The following is a 22,072-nucleotide window of genomic DNA, read 5'->3' as shown; positions in this document are numbered from 1 at the left end:
GGAGCTTGTGCTCCGCAACGGGAGAGGCCACAACAGTGAGAGGCCCGCATACCGCAAAAAGAAAAAGAAAAAAAAAAATGACCCTCACAACACCCCATGAGCAGGCAGGACAAAAGTCATTATCTCTGTTATTTTTGAAACTTTAAAAAACAAAAAGCAATTCATGCTTATTGTAGAAAAATTGGAGAATTCCAAAAAGGGAAGGTAAATCACTAATAACTCCTTGTTATATTATAACCTCCTAGTTCCTTTTTGTTAAGCAGGCATGTGCATATATGTATTTTCATTTTTAGTTTTAAATGAAAAAGTTCTTAAATTGAAAAAGTAATACATGTATATGTTATGAAAAAATTTTCATGCTGTACTTTGGACATATACAAAGGAAAATGTCCCTACCATACCAGATCTTCCAGTCTGTCTCCTCATAAACAACAATGGTTTACTGTTACTTGGATATCCTTCCAGAAATAATCTCTTTGTGTATTTATTTTTATATACACCGTTGTGCCTCTAGCTTTTTTCACTCTGTGTGGCCATATTTCCATCTGAGTTCATACAGATTTTTTAAAGTTTTATAAAGGTATAAGTTACATACCATAAAATTCACCCAATTTGAGTGTACGGTTCAATTAACTTCAGCAAATTTAATAGATTTGTGCCACTATCACCACAATCCAATTTTAGAACATATCTATCACCTCCAAAAGATTTCTTGCGTCTTTTGCAGTTACTTCCGGTCTCACCTTCAGCAGCAGGCAACCGCTCAGCTACTTTCTGTCTCTATAGATTTGCCATCCCAACATACATGTCGTTTTTTGTGTCTGGCTTCTTTCACTTAGCATGATGTTTTTATGGTTCATCCATACTGTAACATTCCTTTATTGCTGAATAACATTCCATCGTATGGATACACCACATTTGGTTTGTACATTTACCAGTTAATGGTTTTTGGGGGTTACGTCCTGTTTTTCTTGATAATGAATAACGCTGCTATGAACGTCTGAACACACGGACATACGTTTTCATTTCTCCACCTAGAAGTGGGCATATAGACTTGCTTCATTTTTTTTATAGCTGTATAGCATTTTACTGCTTGAATGTACCATATTTTATTTAACCAGTCCCCTGCTGATAGACAATTCGGTTGTTTCCATGTATCAAAAAAGAAAAAAGAGAGGGAGGGAGGGAAGGAGGGAAGAAGAAAAGAAAAGAAACCCGCTATCATCCCCATCTTACTGACAAGGACACCGATGTCCCGAGAAGGAAAAAACGATGTCACAGGTCACACTGAGAGCCGGAGACACAAGTTCCGGTTCCCCAGCACCCATCCATGCTCTTCAACTACTCAGTCCAGGTCCCTACACGCCTGGTCACGCGGCCGAGGAAGCCCCGGGAAGCCAGGTCAGATTCCTTACTGCCAGGCTGGTGGATTTCTGTATGCCCCCTAGAGGCACCTGCAAATCGTTCGGCATCGCTCCACACACCCCCGGCCAGCAGGGGCACTGCAGCCGTCTCCATAGCACTGACTGGGTCTCCTGTGGTGCTCACTTTTCCTCGAGTCCCCGAAGAACTTCCGGCAGCCGCGGAACTTAGGTGTCACCGGACGCGCTTCTTAGGGACGCGGGCGCGCAAGGCAGAAGGAGTTGTTTCCGGCAGTGTCGGTGTTCTAGCTTGATTTGAGGCGGCGGCGGCGGCGGCGGAGGGAAGATGGAGACAATTCTGGAGCAGCAGCGGCGCTATCACGAGGAGAAGGAACGGCTCATGGACGTCATGGCTAAAGAGATGCTCACTAAGAAGTCCACGGTGAGTGGGGCCTGGGCAGGGGCTACCCCTGAGGCTGGGCCCTATGCCCGGGTTCCATCTCCGAGAGTTTTCTTCGGTCCTCAGACCTGCCCCGCGCCCGCCCCTTCCCGGGGCTCCCTACCCGAGCTCCGGCCTAGCTAACCTTCCCCCGGGCCCAGCGCCCAGAGGCCTCTCTGCTTGGGCCGCTAAGACCTGAGCGGATAAGCTCCGCCCTTGGGCGGCCATCCCAACTCCAGAACTCCGACTAACGGTGTCTTGTGTCACTGTTTGCCTTTCTTCAGCTCCGGGACCAGATCAATTCTGACCACCGCACACGGGCCATGCAAGATGTGAGTGGCCCGCTGTCCACTTCTCTTTGGGTCGCGATGGGCTGGAAGAAGGGGGCGGGGGTGACCACCTGGAGCCCTGGACAGAGGTAACCAGGTTGGCCAGTCGAGGGTTTGTATGCCTGCCAAAGGGTGCTTAACCACCCTTGCTCGCTTCTGTGAATGGGGAACTCTTATTCATTCTTAGTTACTTGGAAAGATGCCCCTTAGAGCATTCTGTATCCTATGGGTGTGTAATGAGTAGTTACCAGGAGTCAACCATTCGGGCTGAGAGGTACTCTCCCTTCTCCCCAAAAGAGAATGCTGTGTATTACTCTTTTCCTCCCAGAACACTGTATTGAAGCATTTGAAGTATTTTTTGCCTACCACACTGCATTTTCCTAGTAATAGTTCAATTTCTTACTTTTAGAAAAGTAATTAAAATCAAAATACTGATACGTTTTTACGTTAAAGCTAAGTGGTAGGTAAATGGAGGTTCGTTATACCATGCACTCTACTCTTGCATGTTTGAAATCTGTTTAGAAAAAAATAAAAGACCTAATCACAGTTTCTAATTTGGGGGAGATAATTAATATTAAAAGCCCCTAATCCCTTATCTAAATTCCCAAATCCGAAATAATCTGAAAACAAAAGGTTTTTTATTTGTTTGTTCTGGTAATTGTTTAGTGGCAAAAATCTGACTTGATCTGAACAGATGGGAGGCTTTTTATGGTCTTTATCACATTTAATAAGTAATGCATAAGTTTCACTGCAGAACTATTAACATGTGTTCCAGATTCCACTAGGGATATTGCATGCAGTACCTTCCTGAACTTAAAAATTCCAAATTCTGAAACAAATCTGGTCCCAAAAGTTTTGGAGAAGGGACTACGTACCCATACCATCCTGAGTTCGAATCCAAAAGAAACTGTGTGATGTTTTATTTAGTCTGTGCACTCCTCAGTCAAGCCTTTTGAAGTAGTGAAAATCATCTTGGACTGCCCTTTTATCTTTGAGTGTCTTAGGTGGGAACTGCTGTTTACCAAAGGGTGACAATGGCTCTCTTTTATGACTCTTCTAGGGAAAGTTAAATATATGAACTTTCTGCCACCCCTCAAATCACATTACTTAATCTTCAAAATGACCTGTTTTAAAAAGTAACTAAAAACCAGTGCTGTCTGTTAAAGTTACCAGAAAGAACAGGAACTTTTAACACCATATCTCTTGAGGTTTCCCTGGGCTTTGACAAGAGAGCCTTTGTTGGTTCCTTGGGTCTAAGTTGTACAGATTGCTTCATCCTGATGGGTTTGTGTTTGCCTTTCAGAGGTATATGGAAGTCAGTGGGAACCTGAGGGATTTGTATGATGATAAGGATGGGTAAGTGACAGTCCCAGCCAATCCAGGAATTATTGCTTTTGAGGAGCCATGGTTAAAGGACTGAGTTTGTATTCCATGTTCTCAGGATTTTTTTCTGAAATTGCAGGTTACGAAAGGAGGAGCTCAATGCCATTTCAGGACCCAATGAATTTGCTGAATTCTATAATAGACTCAAACAAATAAAGGAATTCCACCGGAAGCACCCAAATGAGGTACGACCTCAGAAAGTATTTTCTCCAAACCTGTCCAAAGAGAATACAAAGGAAAGGTGTAAGGAAAATGGAGATTGCCACTCAGGTGTCCCTTCAAAAAAGAACTCGCCAGTTAGCTGCAAGCAGCGAAGCTAGGTGACATCCTGCAACTCCAGTGCTTTCAGGATCTCCCTCAGCTTTAAGCTAAGGCCATTCTTTTCCTGGGCAGCCCCCAACCAGTGACTGAGCACAGTGGAGGTACCATGGCCTGGTTACTTCTGCCCATTGTGAGACTCTTCTAGTGAGTAATCTTTGCTCCAGAGTTCCTCATTGGGTTGGTCAAGATTTTGTCCTATCTTCATCATGATCTGGGCTCTCCCTGCCCAATCCTCCTCTCTCCTTTTTATCTTTAATGGATAATACCCACCCGATAAACCACTTGCGCTCCTAACTCTGTCTTAAAATCTGCTACCTAGAGGATCCAACTAACACAAAAAGGCTTTACTCGCTTCCAGTGATCATTACACCTTCATGATTCAGTCCAGAGGCCTACTCTTTCATGAAAATTCCTTCCTAGTCTACTTTACTCCCCCAATTAATCTTTCCTATCTTTATGATTCTGTCATATTTTATGACAATGAATGTCTGCCCCACTATATTGTAAAATGATAAGGAGCAGGGATTACATCTCAGTTACTGAAGAATCCATTAAGCATCTTACACAGCTGACCAAGGGAATTCTGGGGGAAGGGGGAGCGAGGCATGGCTGTAGGAGAAGTGGAGAGAGATAGGTCAGTGATTACTCTGAGCTTTCATGACTGTGTAACTAAAAAGTTGTTCCCTTGATAGAAATAACGAGGAAAGAGGCAACCCATTTGTAGTGGAAATGAATTTTTATGTATGTAGATTTTCAGGTGACATTATATCTAGGTAGAAGTGTCCCACGAGCAGTTGAAATTAGGTGACTGGGGCTTGAGAATTACCACATGTACTTGATGGTTGAAGCCATGGATCATAGAGTTCTGGGAGGGAGAGACAGTGTGAAGGGAGACTGTCAGCTTCTGTGTGCCTTGGGGCACACTCTTAATAAGGTACTTAACTGAAAAAGAGCCTGGGAAGCCATCCATCACAGGTCAAATGGCAGCTCCAGGTAATGTCTTACTGAAGCTTAGCCAATGAGTTTCACAAAGGAAGTCACTGGTATCCGCTGTTGTTTATGTCTGTTTGTTTATTTCTTTTTTTTACTGCATAGGTCTTTTTTTTTTAATTTATATATTTTTGGCTGTGTTGGGTCTTTGCTGTGCGTGGGGTCTCTCTAGCTGCGGTGAGCGGGGGCTACTCCTCGTTGCGGTGTGCCGGCCTCTCATTGGGGTGGCCTCTTGCTGCGGAGCACGGGCTCTAGGCGCACGGGCCTCAGTAGTTGCGGCACGTGGGCTCTAGACAGTAGTTGTGGCGCACGGGCTTAGCTGCTCCGCGGCATGTGGGATCTTCCCAGACCAGGGCTCGAACCCGTGTCCCCTGCATTGGCAGGCGGATTCTTAACCACTGCACCACCAGGGAAGCCCCTCAGGTGTTGCTGATTGGTAACTGCCAGGGTCGCTACTCTGTTGAAGAAGTGGGAGTGGAAAGCTGGTCACAGAGGCACAAGTAGATAATGAGGATACAGTAATGTGGAGTGTTTAGCATGCACTTGAAAGACTGGCAGAAAAAAAGAGAGGAGAAGCAGGAGGATCACAAGGAAAATAGGGAAGGCATACATACTTCAAGGAGCAGATGGAAAAATGAAGAGACTGAAAATACGAGACAGGAGGGGCTATTTATTGAAGTTAAGTGGAGGTACATGAATGTACTCTCACACACCTACCTATGTCTCCTCATCCTCTTTGGAAGGTAGAGTATTGAGTCTTTTGGTAACCAAGAGAGAAGGCACAAGTACCATTCTGGTGTGTTAACCTTATCCCAGCCCAGATAGAAAGGTGATGAGGAATAAATGGTTAAATAAATTATTGGAAGAATGCCTAAGATATACTAAGGGAAAAAAAAATAAGTCTAATTATGTGAGAAACAAAATAATAATCTTGCACTTGCCTGTATGTCCTTACACAAATATATATATTTAAATACATAGAGCAGTGGTTTCCAAATTTTGCTGTGCATTTGAATCTGGGAGCGTTTAAAAAGTACTGATACCTCCCCACCACTTCTGATTAAATTGGTATCAAGTGTGTTAGTATTTTTTAGCACTCTCCCAGGTGATTCTAATGTGCAGCAGAGTTTGGGAATGGCTGACATTTAAAAGTCTGTTGGGTTTCCCTGGTGCCTCAGTGGTTAAGAACCACCTGCCAATGCAGGGGACACGGGTTCGAGCCCTGGTCCGGGGAGATCCCACATGCTGTGGAGCAACTAAGCCCCTGTGCCACAACTACTGAGTCTGTGCTCTAGAGCCCATGAACCACAACTGCTGAAGCCTGTGAGCCACAACTACTGAAGCCCGTGCGCCTAGAGCCTGTGCTCTGCAACAAGAGAAGCCACTGCAGTGAGAAGCCCGCATACCACAGCAGAGTAGCCCCCGCTCTCAGCAGCTAGAGAAAACCCACATGCAGCAGCGAAGACCCAATGCAGCCAAAAATTAAATAAATGAATAAATAAATAAATTTATAAAAAATAAATAAATAATAAAAAGTTCTGTTGACAGTGGTTAGCTATTCCCAGGAGAATTATTAAAGGGGAACCTTGATTTTTTTTTTTAATATTTATTAATTTGGTTGCACCAGGTGTCTTAGTTGCGGCATGCATGTGGGATCTAGTTCCCTGACCGGGGATTGAACCCAGACCCCCTGCATTGGGAGCTCGGAGTCTTATCCACTGTGCCACCAGGGAAGTCCAAGGGAACCTTGATTTTATATATATATATATATATATATATATTATATATATATATATATATATATAATATATATATATATATATAATATATATAAATATATATATATAAATTTACTTGTTTTATTTATTTTATTTTTGGCTGCGTTGGGTCTTCGTTGCTGCACATGGGCTTTTCTCTGGTTGCGGCGAGCGGGGGCTACTCTTCGTTGTGGTGTGCAGGCTTCTCATTGTGGTGGCTTCTCTTGTTGGGAGCATGGGCTCTAGGCATGCAGGCTTCAGTAAGTTGTGGCGCACGGGCTCAGTAGTTGTGGCAAACGGGCTCTAGAGTGCAGGCTCAGTAGTTGTGACGCACAGGCTTAGTTGTTCCACAGCATGTGGGATCTTCCCGGACCAGGGCTTGAACCCATGTCTCTTGCATTGGCAGGCGGATTCCTAACCACTGTGCCACCAGGGAAGCCCTGTACCTTGATTTTTTTTCATTTTGTCTTTTTGTGTTATTTGAGTTTTTGTGAGCATGTGTTATTTTAGCAATTTTTAGTTAAACAATGCAGAAAGGAAAAGGAAAAAGCAAGGTAATTAGAAAACAGAAGAAAGCTCCTAATGAAAAATCAAGGCCAAATAAAGTGTTAGAAATCCAACTTTCTATATAGTCCATTCTGTGATACGGCAACTTCTATGTTGAAATATCCACTTGAGCTTTTCTCTTTTTCCCATCAGATCTGTGTGCCAATGTCAGTGGAATTTGAGGAGCTCCTGAAGGCTCGAGAGAATCCAAGTGAAGAGGCACAAAGTAAGTAGCGTTTAATGTTTCTATCCAGCACTAGCAGAAGTACAGGTTAATGACCAGAGCTCAGATTTTCCCTCAGAGCCCTGGAAAATGGCCCCAGAGAAATTTATAGCCAGGTTCTCTTACTGATTTCCTCTTTGCTAGACTAGAGGAAAGTCTGGACTAGATTGTCATACTGAATCGGCCTTGGACAAAGTAGTCATTTTGTGCTAGCCCAGCTCAAATTCACTCGCCTAGAAAAGCGAGGTCTGTTCACTTTGTGACTAGAGGGAGGATATTTGGGTGAAGGGCTGCATTATGAAACAATGCAGTCCACTTGAAAAGCCAAGACCAAGAAACTGGTCTTTAGTATCTGAATCTTGATATCTGATTCCTTCAGACTTAGTGGAGTTCACAGATGAAGAGGGATATGGTCGTTACCTTGATCTCCATGACTGTTACCTCAAATACATTAACCTGAAGGCCTCTGAGGTAAGACCCAGGAGAGGGGAGAGTGGTTCTGATTCTAGGGGTGAGTCAGGACACTGGGCTGGGGCTACTAGACCTGAAACAATTAAGAGTGTCTTCCTTGTGTTCTGGAACTCTTATGTAAATATTAAAGAGGTGATGTGCTTTCTTGGAATGAAACACTTTTCAAAGTGAAAGTTGGGTTTCTACAGTCAATACAATAAGCATATTTTACTTACCAATAAATTTTATTTTATTACTACGACAAGCTTATTTTGCTTTTGTAAAAATAAAAAATTTTTTTAAACTCACAAATACACATCAAGCTTCTGTGTTAGGCATACAGAGTAGTAGGTACATGAAAGATACAAAAACATAATCTCTGCCAGGAGGGCTATTTAATATCTTTTAAAAGATATTAGAAAATAACTTACCATAAGAGCTGAGGTTTAATGTGACAGTCTCAGGGTCACAAGGAAATACATGATGAAATTTCTCTTGGGGTTGTGAGGACATGTCTCAAAAGTTGTGACTAAACTTTAAGCTCCATGAGTACAGTCCTCTATCTGTCTTGTTCTCATCTGTATCCATGTACTTGGTCCAAAGATATTCAGTAAGTGATTAAATGAGTGAACAAATGGCACCTTCTGGGACCTTATTTTAGGATGTAGTGGGTGTCAGTCTTTAAACAAGTGCCCTGTATATATTGGGTAGGCCAAAAAGTTCATTTGGTTTTAAGTAAATATAAAAGACATTTTTCATTTTCACGAAGAACTTTATTGAAAAACATATTCGCTAACTGAATGAACTTTTTGGCCAACCCAATAGTAATGTTCAACAGATGTTTCTTTTAACTTATTGTTTATTGACTTGATCTTTATTTCACGGAGTTAATTGTGTATCTGATATTCTGCTCAGTCCAGTGGAATTAACACTCAGTGCAGGAATTAAATGTTGGGGCAGGGGAAAGACTAAAGTGAGCTGGGCCTTGTTACTTTGTTAGGCAACACTCAATTTTAATCTCATTTATTGGAGATTATATTGCAACTTGGTGCAAACACCTAACTGAATCTCTTGTCATTTCTTTTCTCTTTCCAGAAGCTGGATTATATCACTTACCTGTCAATCTTCGACCAGTTGTTTGACATTCCTAAAGAAAGGAAGAATGCAGAGTATAAGAGGTAGCCATTACTAGTTTCTAGGCCTCTACTGGATTTAACTAGAAGATTGTTTAATGAGAAGGTTTGAAGGCAGTTTTGAATTTTGTTGCCTGAAAGGCATATATGAATGACTTCCAGGTTTATTATTGGAGGATAGGAATTTTGAATGACATGGTTTCAAAACCGTAATACTCTGGCTCTGGAAGAATGTGTGTCTATGGGCACATCCACAATCTTAGACCCATACTGTTCTTCATGTTGTCTCATTGTAGAAGGAAGTCTCCTATCCAGGTGGCTCTGTGTCTTTGGAGTTGAATGGGAAAAAATTAGACTTTCTCAGATTGTGATGGAAGTTAAGTGCCTGGGTCTGATGTATAGATTTAAGTTTTGTTTGTGTTGTTATGCCCCTGTTTAGTAATCTGTACTCTACCTTCCTCTCTTTTTCTCATTTTCTTTTTACCTAAAATCTTTTATATGTGAGTTAAGACTTTAGTATTTGGAATTGTATCATGAGGATGAAAGAAGATAGGAAAGGTCAGAATCAAGATGACATATTAGGAGAGGGATTTCCCTTGTGGCGCAGTGGTTAAGACTCCGTGCTCTCAAAGCAGGGGGCCCGGGTTCGATCCCTGATCTGGGAAGTAGATCCCACACGCATGCCGCAACTAAGGAGCTGGCGAGCCGCAACTAAGGAGCTGGCGAGCCACAACTAAGGAGACTGCCTGCCTCAACTAAGACCTGACACAACCAAATAAATAAATGTTTTTTTTTTTAAAAAGGTGACATATTAGGAGAAAGCCAATTGTAAGCTCTTTTTTTTTTTTTTTTTTTTTTTTTTTTGTGCGGTACGCGGGCCTCTCACTGTTGTGGCCTCTCCCATTGCGGAGCACAGGTTCCGGATGCGCAGGCTCAGCGACCATGGCTCACGGGCCTAGCCGCTCCGCGGCATGTGGGATCTTCGCAGACCAGGGCACGAACCTGTGTCCCCTGCATCGGCAGGCGGACTCCCAACCACTGCGCCACCAGGGAAGCCCCTCATTTTTTAAAGTAGTATTATTACTTGAAGAAACTAGTTTCACTGGAATTACAAGTATGTCTTACAGGGCATGACAGTATATCAAAAATAGAAACCTTGCTGTCTCTGTGTTATTTACTCCTCTGTAGATATCTGGAGATGCTGCTTGAGTACCTTCAGGATTACACAGATAGAGTGAAACCTCTCCAAGATCAGAATGAACTTTTTGGGAAAATTCAGAATGAGTTTGAGAAGAAGTGGGAGAATGGCACTTTTCCTGGATGGCCGGTGAGCTTCAGTGGGGGTGTGGGTGAAGGACATGCCAGGGATGTAAACTAATCATTTTACTGTAATCTTGAGCCTCTGCTTTAGGGCATGAGGTGCTGATCCCTTGAGATCAGTTATGGCCATGAGATGTTGTCTGCCAAGTATGCTGGGTTTTCTCTGTGTAATTTGAAAGAGATTTGCCAGGGCCCACTTGCCATTGGCTGGGCCCAGGAGTTTCACCAACCATGTCATTACTGCTCTGTGGTTCCTACTGACCAAAAACTGATACAGTTATATGCTAGAAATCTTTATGTTTTCATTCCTGGGGACAAACTTGAGTTTTCCTGAAATCTCTGGGAGTTTTTCAATCTGGTTTTTTTTTTTGCTCTGCTCTTGTAGGCATTTGGTTGTTATTCATACATGTGTATAAGGGGCCAACCAGCACCTGATACACGAACACCTCATCTTACTGCACTTTGCTTTCTTGCACTTCTCAGATGGTTCATTTTTTACAGATGGAGGGTTTGCAGCAACCCTGTGTCAAGCAAATCTATTAGTGCCATTTTCATTTTGTTATGGTGGTCTGTGATCCATGATTTTTGTTACTACCAAGACTCACTGAAGCCTCAGGTGGCAGTTAGCATTTTTTAGCAATAAAGTTTTTTTTTTTAATACATTTATTTGTTTTATTTATTTTATTTTTGGCTGCACTGGGTCTTCATTGCTGCTCGCGGGCTTTCTTTAGTTGCAGCAAGCGGGGGCTACTCTTCGTTGTGGTACGTGGGCTTCTCATTGCGGTGGCCTCTCTTGTTGTGGAGCACGGGCTCCAGGCACGCAGGCTTCCACAGTTGTGGCACGTGGGCTCAGCACTGTGGCTCACAGGCTCCAGAGCGCAGGCTCAGCAGCTGTGGCACACGGGCCCAGCTGCTCCGTGGCATGTGGGATCTTCCCGGACCAGGGCTCGAACACACGTCTCCTGCATTGGCAGGTGGGCTCTCAACCACTGCGCCACCAGGGAAGCCCCGGCAATAAAGTATTTTTTAACTAAGGCATGCACATTGTTTTTTTAGACATAATGCTATTGTGTACTTAATAGACTACAGTATAGCATAAACATAGCTTTTATACGCACCGGGAAGCCAAAAAAGTCGTGTGACTTGCTTTATTGTGATACTCGTTTTACTGTGATGGTCTAGAACTGAACCTGCAATGTCTCTGAGGTGTGCCTGCACTTTAGATGACTCCCTTGTTTTCATTCTAAACCTGGGTATTAATAAACATCATATTGTTCTTTCCAGAAAGAGACAAGCAGTGCCCTGACCCATGCTGGAGCCCATCTTGACCTCTCTGCATTCTCCTCCTGGGAGGTATGTTTTCTTTATCCACTGTGCTGGTCTTGCCTGTTCACTCCTCAGAGGGATCACTCGGTCTCCTGTTTTTAATGTGATAAACTTATGATAAGACATCAGTTCTTGGGGCCAAGCATCTACAAAGAATGTAGAAAGATAAAAAGAATAAAAAGTGGGGCTTCCCTGGTGGCGCAGTGGTTAAGAATCTGCCTGCCAATGCAGGGCACACGGGTTCGTGCCCTGGTCCGGGAGGATCCCACATGCCGCAGAGCGGCTGGGCCCGTGCGCCATGGCCGCTGAGCCTGCGCGTCCGGAGCCTGTGCTCCGCAACGGGAGAGGCCACAACAGTGAGAGGCCCGCGTACCGCAAAAAAAAAAAAAAAAAAAAAAAGAATAAAAAGTGTATCCAACTTCTTTGAAAACTGTAAACTAAAAATTCTAACCATCTTAAGCTGTAGTGGAGGTAATGGAACACTACCAGTATGGTTATGTATGAACTTAACCCCCAAGGCCTCTTTGGAGAGTTGGGGCGTACTGCTAGGAGATTGGCTGTGGAATGTGTGGTCTTGCCACAGCTTTAGGAACACCCACACCCCAGCCTGCAAAGACGAAGTTTCAGCATTTGTTGTTTCTCCAAGTCTATTTATATAAAATTGTAACTTGTCTCTTTCATACAGGAGTTGGCCTCCCTGGGTCTGGACAGATTGAAATCTGCACTCTTAGCTTTAGGCCTGAAGTGCGGCGGGTAAGAGGCTGGTTTTTCTATCAGAACTGTCTCATTTACTGTGTGTTTCACAATCTTCTAAGTGGCTCTGAGTCCCTTCTTTCTGTCACCCCCCACTACAAAGATAAGCAAGCCTATAAAGTAATCCTGAAATCCTTTGCCCCTTGTGTATCCTTAGGACCCTAGAAGAGCGAGCCCAGAGGCTATTCAGCACCAAAGGAAAGTCCCTGGAGTCACTCGACACCTCCCTGTTTGCCAAAAATCCCAAGTCAAAGGGCACCAAGCGGTGAGTGGCTGGGGCCGCACCTCTGCTGACACTTTAAAGTTTTTATTCCCATGCAGAATTCTTACAACAACAGAAATTTTAAAGCCTGTTTTATCACCACTATTGATCCATTGAGAGCCAGTCAGCTCTCTCTCTGCTAATGGCAGAGCATGCTCTCATTGTTATTATAAACCAAAGACAGTCTGTACTCAGCTGACTGAGAGTGGGTGATGTCTGTAAAGTTGAAACTGTGCCCTGGGTACCTTTTGTTACCTCTGTAGGTTTTAGAAACTAAGTAGGTTCAAAAATATTTTTCTAAGTACATTTTTACTAACGACAGTTGAATCTGTTCTTGAGCCACATGCTTGTACGGGGTTTTTTTTGTTTGTTTGTTTTTTTACGGTAGGCGGGCCTCTCACTGTTGTGGCCTCTTCCATTGCGGAGCACAGGCCCCGGACGTGCAGGCTCAGCGGCCATGGCCCACGGGCCCAGTCGCTCCGCGGCACGTGGGATCTTCCCGGACTGGAGCATGAACCCGTGTCCCCTGCATCGGCAGGCGGACTCTCAACCACTGTGCCACCAGGGAAGCCCAGGGTTTTTTTGTTTTAATAAATTTATTTTATTTTTATTTATTTTTGGCTGCGTTGGGCCTTTGTTGCTGCGTGCGTGTTTCCTCTAGTTGCAGCGAGTGGGGGCTACTCTTCGTTGCAGTGCGCACGCTTCTCATCGCGGTGGCTTCCCTTGTTGCAGAACACGGGCTCTAGGCCTGCAGGCTCAGTAGTTGTGGCTCGCTGGCTCTAGAGCGCAGGCTCAGTAGTTGTGGCGCACGGGCTTAGTTGCTTCACGGCATGTGGGATCTTCCCGGTCCAGGGCTCGAACCCGTGTCCCCATGTTGGCAGGTGGATTCTTAACTACTGCGCCACGAGGAAAGCCCTGCACAGGTTGTTTCTTATATGTGGTTTTCCTAATTCTCAAAACAATCCCAAAAAGTTATCCTGATTTTTTGCAGATAAGGACTTAGAAAAGTTATGGGATGTGTCTGTTATCTCACAGTTACTAAGGAGCAAGGTCAGGATTTGGGCCCAAGTCTGCTGGTTCCAGAGCTTGCTCTTCTGTACCACATTTCCTTTGTATGTTATAATCATGGAAATTTAAATACCTGGTTATGTCTTTCACCTTCTAGAATGAGGTCAAAGAGGAAGCTTCCATGCATTCTAAGAAATAACCTCAGTACTTCTATCAGCGAGTCCTAAGCTGAACAGAGCATTTGCTTTCACAACGTGGTATTTCTCACATGCTTGTAATTTTTAATGCACCCATGGAATAAATGTTCCCAGATGTATGGAACAGGGCATTGGGTAAAAGAACCCTTGAGTGATACAGTTTATTTCTTATTTTCAGAGACACTGAGAGGAACAAAGACATTGCTTTCCTAGAAGCCCAGATCTACGAATATGTAGAGATTCTTGGGGTGAGTAACTGACTCTGCTGAGGGCTGTAAATGATACAAGATGGGGAAGTAAGAGAAATATGAATTTGTAGGATTTTTCTTTTTAGGATTGCAAGAGGGAAGATACATATCAAACTACTTCAGCAGAAAATTGGGTTCTCCTAGGGTACTTGGCCCTTCATTGAGGTGCTGTTCTGTTCTTAGGTGTCTGTTGTTAGGTGATATTCCCAAGGTTGCCCAATCCCATGAGGCTAGGCAGAGAGAATAGACTCCCCTTAGTATCCACATTCTTTGCCTGAGCTCTGGTGTATACCCAGGGGTGACCCAAGAAGCAGACACTCAAAAGTCAGATGAGAGTAGCTTTTCAGATGTGACTTATTCTGAAAAGGCATTCCTTACGTGTTCACAAGATTGTGTGAAACTTTTTAAGGCCAGGAGGTTAGTGGTACTGAGCTGGCTGTGAGCTGCTCCTTTCTGAATATTCTTTCAAGAAGAAGCTGAAGTGGGGGTTGCGGGTAGAAAAAGGCCTAACCTGACCAGGATGCTTATCTCAGAGAGAAAGAAGGGACGAGTGGGAGGAAATGACTCTTTCAGGGAAGAGAAGGTGGAGGAAAGGGCACCACTCATCCAGAGAAGGTGGTCAGTGTCTCTGGGAGTCCTGCGGAGGACCGGCCTTTCTGGTTGTCTGCTTTCAACCACTCTGAGCCTTTGCCTCTACAAATGCTCACATGGTGCTTTGAGTGAGCAGGTGGGTCCGGCTCAGATAGCTGGTCTGCGTGTCTCTGTCAGTTGCCATGGACATTTTCATTCTGCCCTTGTTTGAGGACCACTTATGTAATAGGTTATAAAACTAAGATTCATCTTTTTGTTTCCTTCTATAACAACCGCTTTTGATAAGAGGAGGCTAGCCAGACATTGGATACTGGGGGTACTTATATTCTCCACAGTAAACCTGCACTGTGCTAGAGTGGGCAGTAGTCTGTGTTGCCAGTCCTCTGAAGAAGACTGAGAGGCAAATTTGTGCCCCTGACACAGGTGTGCCCACTACTTCTCCCTCCTTTGAGAGCATTTTGCTTTCCCTGCCAGGAGGTGGCACTCTTGTCTTTGGAATTCCAGCCAGTTCCAGCCAAAATGGTTTCTAGATGTTGCTCTTGTTATGTACTGATATTATTTTTACCATTATTTCACCATTTATTGGTACCTTTTGGTTTCCAGACATTATGCTAGATTTTTGGATACAGTAGTGAATATGACACAGCCTCTTGCCCTCGAAAAGCCCACTTTGCGGCTGAGGGCTACAAATAACTGCAGTATAATGTGACAAGTGCTGTAATACATTGAGATTGAGTGCTCTACCTAGGAAGAGGGAGATAAAAATGTTCCAGGTAGAGGAAACAGCAAGCAAGAAGGTAAAATACGATGAAAGGAAATAATGAGGAAACCAGTATATATGGGTGTGCCTTGTAAAGGAGGGAGTGGTCAGAGAAATTTGGAAAGTTATGTTGTAAATTGGAACCTTGTCCTTTAAGCAGCAGAAAGCCAATAAAAGTTCTTTAAGCAAAGTGTACCATTAGATTGGTTATTTTGAGCAGAAAAATCTGGGAACAGCATGGAAGCTGGACTGGAATGAGGAGAGACTCAGGTCAAGTTAGAAGGTTGTCATCTTGGTGAGGACGATAACAGTGGGAAGGAGAAGGAAGGACCGGTTCAGGAGATATTTTAGAGACAGAAGAGAAGAGACTGTTCTCTTTTGTTCTGTGATAGTTCGTGGCCTCAGACGAGTAACTTAGGCAAGTGCTTTATAAAACCTTTGACTTCTTCCTTTAAGATCAGGGAAGAATTATTCCTCTGCTGATGAGGAATTCTGATTTGAAGACAAGACTTTCTCTTTGTTCGACAAGGAAGAAAACCTAATCCTTGGAAGTGAGGGGTCAGCAAGGGTTATAGCAGAATAGGAAATTTCCCTTCTTGTTCTGCACTATTCTTTGACTTCCCTTTTCATTTATGGGCTTGACTTAGGAACAGCGACATCTCACTCATGAAAATGTACAGCGCAAGCAGGCAAGAACCGGAGAAGAGCGAGAAGAGGAGGAGGAAGAGCAGATCAGCGAGAGTGAAAGTGAAGACGAAGAGAACGAAATCATTTACAACCCCAAAAACCTGCCCCTTGGCTGGGATGGCAAAGTCAGTCCCAACACTACCATCTTTCCCTCATATCCCATTTTGGAAGCAGATGCAGACACTAGTCTAATACTGTTTTTTATCTGATTTCTTTTAGCCCATTCCTTACTGGTTGTATAAGCTTCATGGCCTGAATATCAACTATAACTGTGAGATCTGTGGAAACTACACCTACCGAGGTCCCAAGGCCTTCCAGCGGCATTTTGCTGTAAGGAATTCAGAACCATTTCTCCTGGACGTTGAAGCATGAAACATGAGTCTTTTAGAGAAGAGGATAGGAGCAGCCTGAGAGGATCACTAGTGTCCAGAGCCTAAGAGAATCAGAGAAGGAGTGGATCTAAAGTCCAGCATGTGGCATTTGGCCTCTGGCACCAGTGCCAGCCTTGGGTAGTACCTGAGATGGTTTCTGGAGGCATCCCACCACTCTGCTGTTTGAACCTCATTTCTGTTTTCTCTTGCTTGCTCTTTATTTTTCTTTTTGCCTTTCTGACTCCTTGGTCATTTCTCTATCCTGTTGCTAGTACTCAGGACCAAAGAAAGGGCTGACCGCCTCCTTCTTTGGGTCTTAAATGGGCCTTTGCCTCTTGAAAAAAAGAAACGAAGAGGATGACATTTATCAAGCTATTCTTGAGAGAAAGCATTATCTGGGTGGTACTCCAGTAAGTGAATTCACCCTTGTTTTGTTTCTGCCTTCAATTCTTAGTACTTGGAAGGAAATTTTACAGAATGGAAGACTTGCTAGATGTAGCCAAGGATGGCGAATTTACATGAACTCCTCTCTCTCTCCCTCAGACGAACATATTCCTAATTGATCCTGGGGTCTTTTCCGCTAAGCTCCTGAGTACTCTCTGAATCTTTCTCAACCACCTCCAGCGAATTCGAATTGGCATCCAGGGCCCATGCCATTTGCTGTCCCTGAGCCAGAACTGTCAAATTGCATCAGCGTCTCTTCCTGGTCTCTTTCGTACCCTTGCCTGTATCTGATAAACAGTCTTCTCCTTTACTTCCAAAGATGACGCTGACCTGCCATCCGTAACGCTTACTGATGCTGGTGGAGGGGGGTTGCTTGGGAGGTGACTGGTGAGTTGTGGTCTTGACACAGGTTTTGTCTGGATCTGGAATCTAGGTTTTTTATAAACCAGCCCAGTGAGGCAAACAGTGCAGTGCTGCTGTGAAGTAACAGGCTCTTGTCAGTGACAGCCAGCTGTCTACAAACAAGAGCCACAAAAGGAACGCTGCCTTTAGGTGGAGCCTTTTGCAGAGGGTCAGGGTAGGGCTTATGAGTAGAATGGAGTTAGTGCTCAGTGTTCAGTCATCCCGTTTCACGTTGTCCTCTTGCTTTTCCCAGGAATGGCGTCATGCTCATGGCATGAGGTGTTTGGGCATCCCAAACACTGCCCACTTTGCTAACGTGACACAGATTGAAGACGCCGTCTCCTGTAAGTAAGCTTTATTGTTCCCGAGGTCAGACCTACAGTTCACTTTCCCGATACCCTGGTGTGTCCAGGCCTAAGGGCAGCAGGTTGTGGATACGTACAAACTACTACAGTCCTACATACTTTCACTGCTTTTTGAGGGGATGAATTAGCCAGCCGTACTGATTCTTTCTCCCTTGAGAAGAGCTCTGTGCTGACTATAAAACAGGTTTTTGTTTTTTCCCCCCTCAGCCGTGCTGTGCGGCTTGTGGGATTTTAGTTCCCCAACCAGGGATTGAACCTGGGCCCTCAGCAGTGAGAGTTTGGAGTCCTAACCACTGTACTGCCAGGGAATTCCCTAAAATGGCTTTTAACTGGGGTCTGTGAACTCCCGTGTATGCAAGATTTTGAGTGAATGGGTTTATGTATATTTTTTGAATTGATTTTACTATGTTAACTGTAGATACGAAGGAAAAAGTAGAAATGGTCTCAGTAAACTTATTTCTGAGGTGACAGGGCAGATACCCAGCAACACGGCAGCAAAATACCTCTTGGAGAAAAAGCCAAGTGCAGCGTGTGTCCAGGAGTGTGTTGTTGAAGCGCCCAGGGACCTCAGTCAGGCTTCCTGTTTGCCTGGCAATGGTAGCTTTTGCCATCTTTCTCACAGGCTTCATATTTTCTTTCTAGTTTACCTCTTCTCTGTCACATTTTCACTGTTAGTGGGTTAGACCGTGAAGAAAGTAATTTTACCACTCCACTTTGTTAAATTTCAGGCACTCCCTCTCAGGTGTGCATATCACACTACTCCACTGCCTGTTCAGCTAACTCCTTTGGCTCCCAGCTCTGGGGTTGTTCAAATCCTCCGTGGCAGAGCCAAGTAGAAATGACCTCCTAAAGAGCTCCCTGATCCCTGATTTAACCTGTGGACTCTGGGGACTCTTTCATTGAGTTTTTTGTGTGAGTCAGCTTTGGGGACTCCTCCTTGCTGTTTTTTATGTTTTGTTTTAATACTTTTTTAAAAATTTATATTTATTTATTTTATTTATTTTTGGCTGCGTTGGGTCTTCGTTGCTGCGTGCAGGCTTTCTCTAGTTGCGGTGAGTGGGGGCTACTCTTTGTTGTGGTGTGCAGGCTTCTCATCATGGTGGTTTCTCTTTTTGCAGAGCACAGACCCTAGGTGCACGGGCTTCAGTAGTTGCAGCACGCAGGCTCAGTAGTTGTGGCTCGCGGGCTCTAGAGCGCAGGCTCAGTAGTTGTGGCACACAGGTTTAGTTGCTCCACGGCATGTGGGATCTTCCCGGACCAGGGCTCAAACCCGTGTCCCCTGCATTGGCAGGCGGATTCTTATCCACTGCACCGCCAGGGAATTCCCTCTTCTCCCCTCCCCTCCCCTCCCCTCCCCTCCCCTCCCCTCCCCTCCCCTCCCCTCCTCCCTTTTTTTCTTTTCAATATTTATTTTATTTATTTGGCTGCGCTGGGTCTTAGTTGCAGCATGCAGGATCTAGTTCCCTGACCAGGAATCGAACCCGGACCCCCTGCATTGGGAGTGCGGAGTCTTAGCCACTGGACCACCAAAGAGGTCCCTGGTGTGTATTTCCTTATGTCCTGCAAATTGCCTGAGTTAATTTATTACTTCTGATACCTTGAAATTGAACTATTTACATTATTTTAGGCTTATAGTCATGCCAACTACAAAAACAAAGGGGATGTTTTAATTAATTTTGTTCCATGTATTTATTTTTCCTAAGCATTGCCCCCAAGTCTTATGTTAAATAGAAGCAGACAATAAGTCATCCTTCCCTGGATTCTGTTTTTAAGGACCATGGTGATGCAGCTACACTAATTTTAAAACTGGCTTATGATTTTATTATCACATTCCTCAAAAGAAAGATGACAGGGCTTCCCTGGTGGCGCAGTGGTTGAGAGTCCGCCTGCCGATGCAGGGGATGCGGGTTCGTGTCCCGGTCCGGGAAGATCCCACGTGCCACGGAGCGGCTGGGCCTGTGAGCCATGGCCGCTGAGCCTGCGCGTCCGGAGCCTGTGCTCTGCAACGGGAGAAGCCACAACAGTGAGAGGCCCACATACTGCAAAAAAAAAAAAAAAAAAAGAAAGAAAGAAAGATGACAACATTTTTACTACTTTTTCTTTTATCAGGCCTTGAATAAAACAGCATTCCTGAATTATTTCGTACTGGGTGGTAGATATTCTTTTAATGCAGGTTTTTTTGTTTTGTTTTTGTTTTGGCCACACTGCACGCCATGCAGGGTTGCCAGGGAAATCTCCATCTGTTCATCTTCTTTTTTTTTTTTTTTTTTAATTAATTAATTTATTTATTTATTTTTGGCTGTGTTGGGTCTTCATTTCTGTGCGAGGGCTTTCTCTAGTTGTGGCAAGCGGGTGCCACTGTTCATCGCGGTGCGCGGGCCTCTCACTATTGCGGCCTCTCTTGCTGCGGAGCACAGGCTCCAAACGCGCAGGCTCAGTAGTTGTGGCTTACGGGCCTAGTTGCTCCGTGGCATGTGGGATCTTCCCAGACCAGGGCTTGAACCCATGTCCCCTCCATTGGCAGGCAGATTCTCAACCACTGTGCCACCAGGGAAGCCCTGTGCATCTTCTTTAGTGAAGTATTTGTATTAGACTTGTGCCCATTCTTTCTTTATTTAGATGCATTGGGTCTTAGTTGCGGCACGCGGGCTCAATAGTTGTGGCGTGTGGGCTCTAGAGTGTGTGGGCTTAGTGGCCCAGCAGCATGTGGGATCTTAGTTTCCCAACCAGGGATCAAACCCACGTCCCCTGCATTGGAAGGTGGGTTCTTAACCACTGGACCACCAGGGAAGTCCCTAATGCAGTTACTTACCCTGTGAGGATTCTTTTTAGAAGTTTTGTTTTTACTTTCATAAATAAAACATGTGCTTTTTGTTTTCCTTTCAGACACTTGTCAGATTTAGTGATCAAAGCCATATTTTTGTCATAAAATCAATGGGATTACATGCTACATTCTCTTCTGTCATTTGAAACTTTAAATAGAGATTACTTCTTCATACAAGGGGACCACTCTGAGAAGATTCTTTAGTTAATAGCCAATACAATTCCTTGATTTATTATGAAACTCAATATTTTTTTTTGAAACTCAATATTTTTAAAGTAGGAAACTCAATATTTTTATTCTGAGTTTTACTGTTTCCTCTTTTTTTTGACTTGAATTTTATTTATTTTTTTATACAGCAGGTTCTTATTAGTTATCTATTTTATACATATTAGTGTACATATGTCAATCCCAATCTCCGAATTCATCCCACCACCACCACCCCATTACTATTTCGTTTTTATAATTATTTTCTTCAATCTTGTTTCTTTGTGCTTTTTTTTTTTTGCGGTACGCGGGCCTCTCACTGTTGTGGCCCCTCCTGTTGCGGAGCACAGGCTCCGGATGCGCAGCCTCAGTGGCCATGGCTCACGGGCCCAGCTGCTCCACAGCGTGTGGGATCCTCTCGGACCGGGACACGAACCCCTGTCCCCTGCATTGGCAGGTGGACTCTCCACCACTGCGCCACCAGGGAAGCCCCTGTGCTTTTTTTTAAGTCTATAATCAAGAACTTACTTTTTTTTCGAGGTATAGTTGATATTAGTTTCAGATGAATAACATAGTCACTCAAAATTTTTATAGATTATCCTCCATTTAAAGTTATAAAATATTGGGGAATTCCCTGGTGGTGCACTGGTTAGGGCTCCATGCTTTCACTGCCGAGGGCCCGGCTTTGGTCCATGTTCGGGGAACTAAGATCCCACAAGCTGTGAAAAAAAAAAAAAGTTATAAAATATTGGCTATATTCTCTGTGTTGTACAATATGTCCTTGTAGCTTATTTATTTTATACATTGTAGTTTGTACCTCAAATTCCCTATCCTTATCTTGCCTCCCCCACCCTTGCCTCTCCCCACTGGTAACCACTAGTTCTCAATATCTGTGAATCTGTTTGTTTTAGTATCTTCATTTGTTTGTTTTATTTTTTAGATTCCACATGTAAGTGATAACATACAGTACTTGTCTTTCTCTTTCTGACTTATTTCACTAAGCATAATGCCCTCCAGGTCCATCCATGTTGTTGCACATGGCAAAATTTCATTCTTTTCTATGGCTGAGTAGTATTCCATTGTATATATACACCACGTCTTCTTTATTCATTCATTTGTTGATGGACACTTAGGTTGCTTCCATATCTTGTCTATTGTAAATAATGCTGCTATGAATGTTGGGAATGCATGTATCTTTTTGAATTAGTATTTTTGTTTTCTTCTGATATATACCTAGGAGTGGAATTGCTGGATCATGCGGTACTTCTGTTTTTATTTTTTTGAGGAACCTCCATACTGTCTTCCATAGTGGCTGCACCAATTTACATTCCCACTAACAGTATAAGGGTTCCCTTTTTCCATATCCTTGTGAACATTT

The 22,072-nt window shown here is 43.9% G+C and overlaps 1 protein-coding gene across 1 annotated transcript in view; it reads left to right on the top strand.

Annotated features, from left to right (window-relative positions):
* Nucleotides 1-1,590: 1,590 nt before the first annotated feature.
* Nucleotides 1,591-22,072, top strand: part of SF3A3 (splicing factor 3a subunit 3) — a 29,311-nt gene continuing 8,829 nt past the window's right edge. Inside the window, exons 1-15 of the mRNA XM_060089533.1 lie at nucleotides 1,591-1,803; nucleotides 2,085-2,132; nucleotides 3,433-3,485; nucleotides 3,592-3,697; nucleotides 7,280-7,352; nucleotides 7,729-7,820; nucleotides 8,895-8,977; nucleotides 10,121-10,259; nucleotides 11,537-11,605; nucleotides 12,264-12,331; nucleotides 12,489-12,596; nucleotides 13,977-14,046; nucleotides 16,045-16,209; nucleotides 16,304-16,414; nucleotides 17,555-17,645. Of these exons, the coding sequence (XP_059945516.1) occupies nucleotides 1,708-1,803; nucleotides 2,085-2,132; nucleotides 3,433-3,485; nucleotides 3,592-3,697; nucleotides 7,280-7,352; nucleotides 7,729-7,820; nucleotides 8,895-8,977; nucleotides 10,121-10,259; nucleotides 11,537-11,605; nucleotides 12,264-12,331; nucleotides 12,489-12,596; nucleotides 13,977-14,046; nucleotides 16,045-16,209; nucleotides 16,304-16,414; nucleotides 17,555-17,645 (1,372 nt within the window). The 5' untranslated portion in view covers nucleotides 1,591-1,707. The remainder of the gene's footprint in view (nucleotides 1,804-2,084; nucleotides 2,133-3,432; nucleotides 3,486-3,591; nucleotides 3,698-7,279; nucleotides 7,353-7,728; nucleotides 7,821-8,894; nucleotides 8,978-10,120; nucleotides 10,260-11,536; nucleotides 11,606-12,263; nucleotides 12,332-12,488; nucleotides 12,597-13,976; nucleotides 14,047-16,044; nucleotides 16,210-16,303; nucleotides 16,415-17,554; nucleotides 17,646-22,072) is intronic.

The sequence above is a fragment of the Mesoplodon densirostris genome, chromosome 2 (assembly GCF_025265405.1).
Source record: "Mesoplodon densirostris isolate mMesDen1 chromosome 2, mMesDen1 primary haplotype, whole genome shotgun sequence".
NCBI lineage: Eukaryota > Metazoa > Chordata > Mammalia > Artiodactyla > Ziphiidae > Mesoplodon > Mesoplodon densirostris.
This window is presented reverse-complemented; position numbering and strand designations above follow the sequence as displayed.